Source organism: Thalia democratica, chromosome 3, assembly GCF_965202585.1.
Source record: "Thalia democratica chromosome 3, ktThaDemo2.hap1.1, whole genome shotgun sequence".
Classification (NCBI taxonomy): Eukaryota; Metazoa; Chordata; class Thaliacea; order Salpida; family Salpidae; genus Thalia; species Thalia democratica.
The window spans coordinates 78,461,355-78,474,914 of NC_139167.1; the positions used below are offsets into that span (position 1 = coordinate 78,461,355).

Below are 13,560 nucleotides of genomic sequence, written 5' to 3' on the forward strand. Positions count from 1 at the left end.
ATCATTTTTGTCACCACCATTGTTTTCTTTAAGAAATCTGTTTATTTACTACTTCACAACTCAAATAAGTCCTGCACCTTTTTAGCTTCCCAAAATAAATCCTTCACCATTTTCCTTAAATAAATCCTTCAATTGTGTACCTGGATGTGTTCTTTTAGTTTAAAATATCATTATTTGTTCAATATCTTAAGTGTTCATTTTAAAGCATAGATATGCTACGTTTTTAAAACCCTTAATGACGTAACGAAAAAAAACGGTAAATAAATTGTAGTATTGATTTAATGCTATTTAAAACTTTTGAACATTTTTTTTGTTTTTTCTTTGTAGTATATAAAAAAAGCTGAAATAAATACATATTGCTGAAATAAGGTACAGTGTTGTAAATACGTTTTAATTAAATTACTAATTTTAATCTACGTAGTTAATGGGATTGTTAGTTTTTATAGTTTGATTCTGTACTAAATCTTAGTTTAATTATATAACAATAGTTAAACAAAATTTTTATTTAATACATTATTAGTTAAATATTTTTAAAGTAGAATTAAACTATTAAAGTACTACTTTCTGAAATCTGAAGAAAACTTTTAGATAAAAAATAAAACCTAAATGATCTTTTTGTATTAAATTTAGCCGAAAGTTTAACATTGAATTTTTTTTAAGCATACATTCTTCAACATCTTACTAGTCTTAAACTTGTTTAATACCTAATTTTATTTGAAACTATATAATAAATATATTTTGCACCAAACTGTAATTTTTTTTTACGAAAATATATAGTAAACCATAACTTTTTCTTTGAAAAACTAAAAGTAAAGTTTTATAAATTCATTAAATTTTAGGCATTTTTTTATTATTAATAGGCTAATTTAATATGGTCATAAAAATTGTCTCATTTGAGTATTTGCTGGTTAATTAAGATGCGTTTTTTATAACTAAGGTATACTCTATGGAAGTAATTACCCTATAAAATAAAGTATACATAGCTAAAGTTCTACAATGATAGTTTTGTTAAGTATTGTCTTTAAAATTTGTAGAAATCATAATTTTTGTAATATATAGATTTGATTGATTACAAAAAAAAAAACACAACTTTATTTTAAGTATTGATAAAAAGTTGTAGAATATTTTTGAGCACCTTGTTTAATATTATAATTATCAATTTAAAATTTATTTTTTATTTCAAGATTTTTTAGTAAATATTCAACTCGTACACATAATAACTTTGCTATGAATATGTGTTTAGGAAGAATTCTTTGAAAAGTATATAAATTTATAATTTTATGCAGCTACCGTTTGGCTTAATTATTTTAAACCCTCAATTCTTTATAAATTCAAAAAAACTTTTTTGTTCTATATAGTTACCTGGTTAATTCTTGTTCAAATTAACAACAGTAATTAAATACACTTAGTTTTGTAAAGCCTTATTTTCAATAAAGTTTTATTTTTCACTTTACAATTTAAAATCAGACAAAAAGCTAGGATTACTGTTGTTTAAATATGTTCGTTTAATAAAAGCTGAATTCGATTTGAAAATCAAGTACTTTATATAATCTGTATTTTTTTTAACTTACAAATCCCTTTCATTCTGCTGATCTAAAACTTAAGTAATCTTTAAATGGTAAAAATCTTTAAAAGGTCTAACATAATAAGTCGTTTTATTAAAAAAGATTGAACATTTTTGAAACATATATTGGTAGTACTTAAAAATTTTTTTAAAAGCTGTACAAAATTTTATTTTTATTAAGTTGACTGTTTTTTTTATATAACATTAAATTAATTATAAACTTTACCAGCATTTTTTCATATAGATTTTAGCACTTAACATGGCAAACAGTGTATTACTTAAACTCATACTTATTGGTGACTCTACAATTGGAAAGACTTGTACGATGCTTAGATTTACAAAAGACACTTTTCAACCAAACTACAAAAGTACAATTGGTAAGAAAACCGTCTTTTAGTAACTTAATTTCGGTTCTGATTAGAGCTTATGATCTGTATAAAAGAACTTTGTTAACTCTAGTTACTTTAGTAGTGTAAGTTATATTTGGTCATAGTTTCAAAGTAATTAGGGACTTAGTTTTAGCTTTGAATTTGCAAAAATGTTCATTGCAACTAAAGTTTAATAATTTAACTTTTGTTTCAAGTATAATTTGTTTATCGAACGACAAAAATAAAAGTACTCAAAATATTTGGCCCTAGGACCTGGTGCGCGAAAAAACATTTCGGTTATCGAACGCACACCGCGGGTACCTTTTAACGTCTTGTCCAGGACGTGCCTTTATTTAATTATAAATAATACTATATAGTAATAATATGTATTAATATTAATAATAATTTCAATTGTAGTAATAATATTAATAATAATAATATAATAATATTATTAATTTAATTATCTATGACTTATATAAAAATAATGCCTTTATCTTTATTAGTTTTATAAGTTAGACTTAGTTTTTCAAAGTTTAGTTGTGTCACATTCTATTTTTAAGTTCGTAGTTCTATAAAAATATTATCAATTAAATGAATAGACCTACTTAAAATCAAAAGATAAATATGTTTTTTCTAGTAATTTACTTCTCGGTTTTGATCAGAGCTTATAATGTTTATAAAAAAGTAAGTTAATACTATAAGTATAAAAAACTATAAAAACAATTATAGAAGTAAATGCAATTAAGGGTTATAACTAGTTTGTATTTACAACAATAATTTTATATGCATTCAAAAATACCAAAAGCTAAAAAATTCTTATGTAAATTTTTTCATTAACCATAAACAAAACTTAAATTTCGGAGATATATTATGTATAACAAAATTTTTTGTAACAATGAAACAATTTTTAATAAACAACAATTTTTGTAGCTTAAATATAAAACTGCTTATACTTAATGCTAACATTCTATTCCAATTTATTATAAATTAATATAGAATCATTGTTTTTAAACAAATTAAATTACCTTTTTTGGTAACAATTTTAGATTGAAAACTTTTCGAATTCGTTTTGAGTAATGTTTAAAGTGTTACTAAAGTAGAATACTACTCTACTTTATTCTAAATTAAAAAACGATTATTGTTACGTTTTCAACTTTTAAATAGTATTGAATTGAAAAGTATTTTATAAGGTATTGACTTTGGTATGAAAACTGTACAACTTGATGAAAGAAAATTAAAAGTTCAAATATGGTAAGTTGTTGTATAATTCTTTTTTTAATAAGAAATCGATTTTACTTGAACAAGAATCGCAATTTGATATTCCGTTCAGCGGTGATACTTAGTAACTGTCTTAATTTAGTATAACATGTTTTTCATTATATAAACGTTCATCTAAAATTGAATCCTTTGTCAAATCAGTTTCTACAACATATTTTAAATTATTTATGCTTCAAATATCCATATGCTTAAAGTTTTCATTTAAAAAATTGTTTTAATTTTTAGCAACGCCTACTAATAAAGATTTAAAAAAAAACAACTTTGAATTTTTAATTTAAACTATACTTGATTGTTAATTAGATTTGACTAGCTTTCCTTGATGAATAATTTAAAAGTAGTAATAATGTTTTCAAAATAAAAAAGTCATTTTAAGCGACATCGAGGGAAAGAATAAATTGAGAAATTACATATTTTTCTAGATAACTATAAAATCTTATAGGGACACAGCCGGTCAAGAACGATTTAGAACAATCACCAACTCTTACTACAGAGGGGCTGACGGAATTATTCTTGTTTATGACGTAACTAACAGAAAAAGCTTTGACAACATATACAAATGGCTTGAAAAAATCGAACAAGTTAGAACTTTGAACAAATTACATATATTCTTTATCGATGCTAAAAGTATTAAAATAACTTTTAGTTAGTATATGATCAAAAAGTAGGACTTTTAAATATTCAGGTTATAAAATGTTTTATTATCAATAAGAAAAAAATAAAGAAAGTCTTTTGGATTACTAATAAAAAGCAAAAGGCTTTATTGTAATTTGTAAGCATATACAAAGATCCAAGCTTCAAAAGTTAATATAAGTAAACTCTTTTTTATTTAGTTTTGCAATAGATCAAGAACAAAGCTAACATAATTACTAATTAACCTAAATCTAAATGTTTCTTTCAAAATAACAACTATACCTAAAATATAGTTGTTATAAAAAGTCAAAAAAGTTATAAGTAGAGAACAAAAGTTTGTTTAATTTATGGAAAAAATCGAAAGCCTAAACTTTTCGTAGACTTAGTTTTTAATATTACAGGCACGAATTTTGTAGATAAGTACTTTTCTGAACAATTTTATTTTAAGTAACAAGGCTGTGTTTAATTGTCAAGAACAAAGGGCTTTAAAGTGAAGAGATATTTAAAATATAAATATATTATTAGCATGTTGGTGAACGCGTCCACAAAATTTTGATCGGAAATAAATGTGATGATGATGATAGAAGAGTCGTTTCTAAAGAAAGTGGAGAACTTGTTAGTTGTATTATAAACCTAATCGCATATTTAGTACATCTAATTGTATTGTAACTTTAACTGCTAGATGTATTATATAGACAAGCATACTTCTATATTGCTTTTTAAAGTAATTTTTTGGTAAAAAAATATATATTTAAGTTAAAAGCGTTTTTATTGAGGTGGGAACGTTTTTAAATAGTTCCATGTAATAAACTAAATTGGCATTCAAAAAAAGTTTTATTCGCTAACGATTTTATTTTAACTGAAGTTTAAAGACCAAAGTAGTTTTTTTACTAACTTTAATTAAGCCAAAATATGTGTAAATTCAATAAAAGTATTATACACAATTATTTAATTAATAACTATTATAAAAAGTATATATAGTTTGAATTAGTAAAATGTAATACTTCTTATATTTCAATAAAGCGTTAGTCGGAATTCTTATAGGGAATATCACTTTTTTAAAGATTTCATTTTTATAATTTAAGCTATGATTAAATAAAAAGTGTAATATAATCAAAGTTTACCTAATTAAAACTAAAAGAAAGTGTTTATGAAAAACTGAAGTTAAATAAAACTTAACCTACGTTTGAAGTGCCATACGATAAATTTAAAATAAAAAACTCAATTAGAGGGATCTACTTGATAAGGGAAAGTCTTTTACTCAAAGTTTTTTTTGAAAACTACCTTTTGCTCAAAGCTCTCGTCAACTAAACTATAAATTTTTCTGTACAACCCTATTTGTTTTTTAAAGTAACAACTTTATTTAAACAAGATATTTTTTAGTTTTTTAAATCGCTGACCAACTCTCTGAGAGAAACTTAGTTTACCAAATAAAATTTATAAATGAAAAAATTAAGTTTCAGTATAACAACTATAAACCAAAATAATAATAATAGTGCAAAAGTAAGGCCGTATAAAGTGACTCTCGTGAAATTTTAACACCAATCCAATTCTCAAAATAAGTATTAACGTCAAGAAAAATATTTTTTTTCATAACAAAATTCGTTTAAGCAATAGGGCGACTACGGGCAGTAAAATGATAACGATGGGTAAAGGAAATATAAAGGGGACGACTTAAAAAAGGTTGAATAATAATAATGCCCTATCGAGTAAGAGAATAATTATGTAATAACACTTTATCGGAATTATCCGTACAAGTTTAGTTATTAACAAGAACAAAAGCTTAGTAACGGTTTGTATATAAAACAAAGTTATTTAAAAGTTAGAATGCTTAATAACTTGTTAGTTACTAGAAACGCAAAAACTAATAAAGTTAGTGTTCAAACTTGCTCAGTTATAAAAGTTTACCAAAATAAAATATTACGTAAAAGACAATCAGGTGAACACGAAAAGTATCTAGATTCTAGACTACTTTATATTATATATTTTAACACAACAACACAAAACGAACCAACACGGTAAACATAAACAACAAGTTGCTACTCAGGTACTCAAGTCTACTCATGTACTAAAGGTAGGGAATTTTTGGATATTACTCACTCATGATATAGCTAAGACAGGAAACAGGTAAACTGGACAAACTTGTAAACGCAAAACTCTTGTAAATTCGATGACACTCAAAAAACTGCCAAGCCGGTGATATTTTAAAACTCTGAAAGTTGTAATAAAAAACCGCCCGCATTAAACAAAAAATTGTCCTAACATGATTTCGAAAGAATGGGCTTTTTTCTCGGCAGTTGATAACTATTTACGTGGAAACTTTCTATAAATCAATCAAGTGACATGGAAAATTTCTCAAAAAGAGTCATATTACATTACATAATAGACTTTTCATGTTTTCATGAAACATTTCTCAAAGTAGAAGTGTATCACATTAAAAAATCGATAAAATTAAAAAAATTTAAAACTAAATAATTGTCTCATACTTTTAAAAAAAGGACAGCAGCACGTCGATTTCTTTACAGTCTTATCTGAAACAAAAACACTTTTATAAATTGATGATTTTGAATAAATATTCTATACGACTTTTTAACGATGCAACTTCTTAATTTTCTTACAAAATAACAACTATATTAGTAATAACTAATAACAGTTATGATATTTATTACCCTTAGAGTTAGATACATAGTAAAAAAAAGACTAAAAAATTGTTTGATAAGATACTACTTAGTTAGTATGATATGTCAAGTTTATTTAAGTGTCATCTGTTGTAAATGTTAAACTGTTATTTATTATATTTTCTTTAATGTGTTTGACTTTGAAAAAAAAACAGTATATATTTGAAAGATAAACGAAATTGACCGTCTTTGTCATTATTTAACAATGAACAATGTTATATTGTTACACAACTTTAAAAATTTTGGCAGCTTGCTATGGAGTACGGAATGGAATTTTTTGAAACATCAGCAAAATGTAACATAAATATAGAAGAAGCTTTTAATTCTATTATTACTGATATTTTTGACTATGTAAGTTTTTAATGCCACTTGAATTTTATTTGAATTTTATTTAGTTGTGTTAGTTTTAAATATTTTATTAAATTCAAACTGTTTGTGTTAAATAAATTTTTTAATAACTTAACAGAAGCTCTCAGAAGAAGCTGACAAAAAACAGTATGTAAAAATTACATCCTGTAAAAGAAACTCCAGTAAAGGCTGCTGTTAATTACTTTTGTATAAATCTAGAAGAGTTTTGTTCTGATCTATTCTGTGAAACATGTTAATAAGGTTTCTATAAAATAAACGTATCAATTTGACTAGCTTTTGTTTATTTTCTGTATTGTCTTTTAGTGATAAAAAACAAGCAAACTTTAAAATAATTAATAGATTTTAGGTATTAAAAAATTGCTGAAATTCTATGATTTACAATAATTTGTTTTAAACAATTAACTTAAAGCTTAAAATACTTTAAATGATTATATAAATATTTTTATATTAATCATTTATTTTTGGTTGTTAAAAAGGTAAATTTAAGCCTTAATCTAGTAATTTTAAAAATCTACAATAAATTGAAAATTGTTTAATGATATAATCTATCACAAACTTATAAGTAAAATTGTTATTAAAAGATTATAAAAAGGTTATTCAAAATAAAAAAAAATTATTTTTGAAGATATAAGCATATTCGTAGTAGTTTTATTTCTAATATCTACCTAAATTTATTTTTTATATGTTGCATTTGAATTTCATAAAGTGCTATTGTATTTTAAGTATCCTTGACTAGTTCCGGTCGGATTCTTATTTGAAACCAATATCTTGATCCGACCTATGCTTGAATAAAAGAAAATAATAATGTCTCAGACGTATTAAAATTTGTATGTACATTTAAAAAATTCACTAGCTTTCACGGTAAAATTGAAACTTAAATTAGAATCTACGGAAAGTATTTTAAATTAGATAAGGCATTCTGAAGCTAATTTTGAATAGTAAAAAAAATAGTTTGATGCGTATCGAAGGGTACTTTTGAAACTGACACTACATATTACAGGATAGTATTTACATTTACACTAGGTATAACGGAAAAATAAAAACTTAGATTAGATATTTCGGAGTTTAAAATTTCGGAGTTTACAAATTGTTCGGTCAGATCTTGGTTTCGATATAAGATCCAGATCTTGCTTTATACTAATTTTTAAAGCAAGGATATTGAGCAAGCAGAATCCTATTCTTTAAATATACTTTATTCCGGATCCGGTCGTATACTAATCCTACAGATCTGACAGATCACTAATTTTAAGTTTAGGTAGTTTTAGTATCTGTGTATCCCGAGTTAGTTTGTAAATTTACGCAAACATCTTTATAGTTGATTTATGTTTTGACACTTACAATCCAGGAAGCATAGTGTAAAGAAAAAGTATGAACTGAAAATTTAGTCAAACTCAATGGTTTTCTTTCTTATTTGAACTTTATTTGTGCTGGCATCGTATCAATATTATAAATTAAACTAAACATAAACACGAATTCAATTTAGAGTTATAGTAGTTAAAGTAAGAGTAAACTCGTAAGTAGATTAAATTCAGAATTTTTTTTTTACCTTACTTTTAAAATTTTAACCAATATAATAGAAAAAAAATATCTTAGATAAATAATATGCATACCTACTTGTAAGAAAAATAAAACAAATGTTTTATTTTAGATCATGAACTAATGTAGATATAGTAATTTGATCGTATACTCCTGATATAATTTTGTATTAGTTAAGTTTAATTATTTTGATATAGGTAGCTAAATAACATAAATTGCGCAATTAAAGATAATGAAGTTTAAAATACTTTCATAGTAATAATTATTTTATTGATTTAAAGTTACAGATTAACTCAAACTATTATGTTTTACAAATAATAATTTTAACAATATATCAGCCGGATTTTAACCTATATTCATTTCCATAGGTACTTTTGATGTTTCATACATTCAGATCGTGTATTTAAGACTTCAAATAGTTGAACAAAATAGTTTTATTCAAACAATATATCAAATCTTACTTAAAATGAACTACAAAACACATCTAAATTCAAAACATAACCCAAGTTTCAAGCGTGTTATACATGTTTCAAAGATAAAGAAGTGTTATACATTTTGCTATATCAATACCGAAAAATTTATAATGGTTATTCAATTGATATATAAAAGTTTATAAACAAAAAACAGACATGCATCTGATTAACTGTTTTGATATGTAATAAAACAAACAAAAAGTTTTAAAAATAGTTCATGTCATGTTGTTAGTTCAATAAGAAAAAGTGTTAATTTTTAATTTACTTTGTTTAAAACTTTTTATACTACATAATTTTGGTTTAATAGAAGAGATAATAGTAGGTTTAATTTAAACTAGAATAATTGCTTATAAGCTCAATAAAGATATTATTTATTACAAATATATAAATTTCTTAGAATTACAAATAAAATATAGTAACAGTTGTAGGATGTTTTAACCTTGAAATAAAAAAAATAAGTTACGAGAATTTTAAACTGTTTCTCAAAAAGGAACTTGTAAACATATCAATATAAAACAACGCTTGAACATTTCGGTAAAAAACTAAAAGAAGCGCCACCTGACTACAGCATGCTTGCGGTTTTATTCAAATAAACAAATACAGCGATAAGTAATTAAAGTAAAACTGTTTGTTACTGTTGGGGGTGGGCATCGTACAGCCCGCGGGCCCGATCCGGCCCTCGGAGTGAAAACGATCAGCCCACAAATAGTTACAAAACTTAAGCTGAATCTGGTCAGAAAATTGGCAAAATGGTTTGCAACCCTCGAGCATGTAAATTTGGCAAGCCAGATGAAGTTTTGAAACTTTAACTAGACATTCCGGTTTTGAAATGAAATAAAAATAATTATTAGGTACAATTTATGAGAGACTTAATACTTACTTTAGATATGGTAAAAAAAACAGGTCACATAAAACAATTATTTTGTCAAAATGAAACGAACTTTTTGAACTAAATCAAATTAAAATGCTCCGGTCCACCAAGAACAATTTTTTTTTTATATCTACCCTGCCGATAAAAAACTTTGCTGCTTATACAATGCTTCCGACTTCTGACATAACTAAATAAAAACTTTATAGTTTTCAAAATTTTTAGATATTTGTAAACTTAACTAGAGTTATAGTTTTATTACGTCATATTAATTGATTTATTGTATTAATTCTTACTCTCATTAGATTTTTTTTAATAATTTTTTTTATGTAAATAAAGGGTAAAACATTCAACTTAAAACTTATGTAAAGCAGTGTTGGTTAATTCTTTATAAATATTATGTGGTAGATAGAAGTTTTAATTTTAATCTAACTTCAATTAAAGTAATAAGGAATATAAATGAAAAACATTATTCAAGTATTCAGAGTTTTTGCTAAAATTTATTAAAAAAAACGAAATTGTTTTTAAAGCTTTAATGAATCAAAATAGAATTTCTAAACTTGAATTTAATCAAAAAAAAAAGGTTAAACAGAAGTTTTTATTTGTTCTTGCAGCTTTTGTTGTTTTTAAAACGTCCTATTGACATATGACTTGCATCAGTGTGTATTGTTTGAACGTTGTATAAGCACAAAAGTCTTGATTAAAATCAATTGTGAGCGTTCGAAACCACATTAACATTTTTGTTATATAACAACTAAAAACAAAGCACTGCGTTGGTTCAAAAATTCAAGTTTAAAAAAACAAACAATTAAAATTTAATCAACAGGGAGTTTTGTTTACGAAAATTTTAAGAAAAGTAAATTTTTAAGCATGGTCGTAAACACGTTTATTTGTTAAGCAAACATCTCAAAAACTTTGTTGTTAGTTGTTGTGGTGCAACTTTTATGCTCGATCACAACGCCAACCTTTGGATACTTGGTTGATTATTACCTAGTAAACACCAGTAACTTATATAACCGAATGGACAGTTTTACTGAGAGAAGTTGACGAGATGGGTTGGAAAGCTTAGAGCTCACAATAATTTTACGTGGTTTCCATGTTATTAATTAAAAATTTTATAATGTGAATCGAGGTTTGGAAAGAGTTACAAGTAGACTTTAGAAATCAAAAGTATACCTTTAATTAGTTAAAAATAATATCTAAAACAGTCTTCATTAGTGCTTTACTATTTACAAATGAAACTTTGAGAAATCGGTTTTTAATTTTTATATGTTTTGACGCTAAAAACAAAGTTTATAGACTATCAGTATCAGTATATATTGTAACACAAGATTTATAGATATTATTATGTAAAGGTAAATTTTGTTCAAATGTTTTCTTATACTTAATAATCAAACTTTTCAGAATGTGGATTTTAGTATGTATCTTTTTTATGTAGATGTCTATAAAGTTTGTATACAGAAGTTATTTCATATTACTCATATTACTTTTTAAACTTAAACTTTAATTTTACATTACAAAATGGAAAAATAACCTATAAACTAAATTTTTGCTCAGTTATTAAATGGTGACTTGTTCAAATATTTTTAAAAATTTCTTGTTTACATGTTTGTTTAATCTTAACTAAGTAAACAATCTCTAACAGTATTTAACCGTTAGCATTTTTAAAATTACGCTTGATTAAATAAAATTCAGCCTTATTAATATAGAATTGAAATTTAAGACAGCCTATTTCAGCTTTAGTTAATTGTAGTATTCATAAGATATTTTATTTTAACTTAAAGTTTAACTAAATCAAAATACTTTATTGTTTGACCAAACTAAGCAAATCTTATATAAAAGTTTTAGACACTTTTTTAATTGTTTTTGAGGATAGTTTTAATAAATTTCCTCAAAACATAATGTGGAAGAATTTCTTCCAATTAGCGCTAGTTGCTGCTATATTTGCACAAACATGCAAATGTCAAAGTAGTAAGTTTTACATTCATATTTTAAAAAACATTTCTTGTTAATATTGATAACTAAAATAACTTACTTGATATTAAATTCAATGGTAATTTAATTCAATTTTATGACAGAATATATAGTTTGATTCTTTTTAATACAGTTTACAGCTTTTTATAAAATATAAAAACCTAAAAAAAAACAACAGAGCAAATACTTATATACTTGTTATTAAAAATACTGTATATACTTTTTTTTTAATTCAGAAAAATATTTTTTCAAGTAGATGTTTTTAAGTAATACATTATTTGTTCAAAATCAACTTTTTTACAGGCGATGGTTTCAAAACGTGGAACAAGTTCGCCAAGCAGGACGCCAGGGTGAGGGACGAGTTTCATTACGGGGAGTTTCCCGATGACTTCAAGTGGGGTGCGTCCACCGCGGCTTACCAGATCGAAGGGGCTTGGAACAGGGACGGGAAAGGCGAGTCGATCTGGGACCGGTTCACCCACAACGCTTCTTGCAGGTGAGGGGGTTTTATTAATAAAAACACTGTTTGTACCTGCGGTGCCTTAACTACTTTTTGATAAAAACTAATATTTTTAAACCTTGTTTTGTCAGGTTTGTCAGAAGTTAAGTTAAAAAGTAACATGTTAAAAAGTAAAATGTTTGTGTCTGCAGTACTTTTGTTATGATAAAAAAAAATATTTTTTTTAACAAGACCATTAAACTTTGTTTTGTCAGGTTTGGTCAGAAGTTAAGAAAAAAATGACGCCTTTTTCAGTTCATAAGCTTACTTTTTCCTTAGTTAATTTTTAATGTTAATAATTTTTAGAGTTAAATTAATAATTTACATAAGCACATACAAACTAAAAATATAATTGAAAATTAAAGTAATCTATTACCTTTTTAGTTTTTGGCCGTTATTTTGATTAAAAATTAAAACTTAAAAAATAAAAACAAATATTTACAAAAACAGCTCTAATACGAACAATATAAACAAATAAACCCCAGTATATAATTGTAACAAATGTATTATTACGTCACACAGAGCGTTGCACGGCGAGAACGGCGACGACGCTTGCAAGTCTTACGACATGTTCGACAAAGATTTGGAACTCATCAAAGAACTCGGTTTGGACACTTACAGGTTCTCAATAGCGTGGTCCAGAATATTCCCAACAGGTTTGAGTTGTTTGATGTGTTCTTTGCTTATGTAAAACTTATGCTAGTTCTGGATTTAGAATTTCAAGCATGGTTATAATCCGATTAAGATAAAATTTGAAAACTTATTTTCATAATTTTGTTTTTTAATTAATTGCCATCTGAATTGTTAAGAAACTGTATCTTAAGCTTTAAATTAAGTTGAAAAATATTCATGCTAAACTTTAAACATACTCAGGTCGCAAGGAGAGCGGACCGATACAGGAGGCGGTGGATTATTACAATTACGTCATAGACTCGCTGATAGCCAGTGACGTCACACCCCTCATCACGCTGTACCACTGGGACTTGCCGCAGATGCTCATGGACGATTTCAATGGTTTCCTCGACGAGGAAATACAAGAACATTTCGTCGGTTGGTGCTGAAAATGTGTGAAAAAATTAAAAAAAAAACTGCGGTACATATATTTTTTAAAGTGTTTCATTAAAGCACAAGCATAAAGCATATTTACATTAAATTTAAAGAAGTTTACGCTGATTTGTTTGCTTATATACTGTTTGTATACAATCAAAACATTTTTTGAAGCTAAATTATAAAAGCTACAATAAAATAAAACAACAAACTTAACAAAAAAACAACAATGCTTGTGCCAAACGAATGACTAAACTGTATATTTCTTGTTTGACT

At 25.4% G+C, this 13,560-nt stretch overlaps 2 protein-coding genes across 2 annotated transcripts in view; both read left to right on the forward strand.

Moving 5' to 3' along the window:
* Positions 1-1,823: 1,823 nt before the first annotated feature.
* Positions 1,824-7,065, forward strand: LOC145832577 (ras-related protein Rab-10-like). The gene is made up of 6 exons (XM_082939892.1): positions 1,824-1,941; positions 3,123-3,183; positions 3,650-3,788; positions 4,366-4,455; positions 6,768-6,869; positions 6,985-7,065. Exons 1-6 carry the CDS (start codon positions 1,824-1,826, stop codon positions 7,063-7,065), a joined length of 591 nt encoding a protein of 196 aa, XP_082796018.1.
* Positions 7,066-10,815: 3,750 nt separating this feature from the next.
* The window catches only part of LOC145832578 (lactase/phlorizin hydrolase-like), a 40,457-nt gene continuing 37,712 nt past the window's right edge, over positions 10,816-13,560 (forward strand). Inside the window, exons 1-4 of the mRNA XM_082939893.1 lie at positions 10,816-10,819; positions 12,042-12,234; positions 12,760-12,893; positions 13,111-13,287. Coding sequence (XP_082796019.1) covers positions 10,816-10,819; positions 12,042-12,234; positions 12,760-12,893; positions 13,111-13,287 — 508 coding nt within the window. The remainder of the gene's footprint in view (positions 10,820-12,041; positions 12,235-12,759; positions 12,894-13,110; positions 13,288-13,560) is intronic.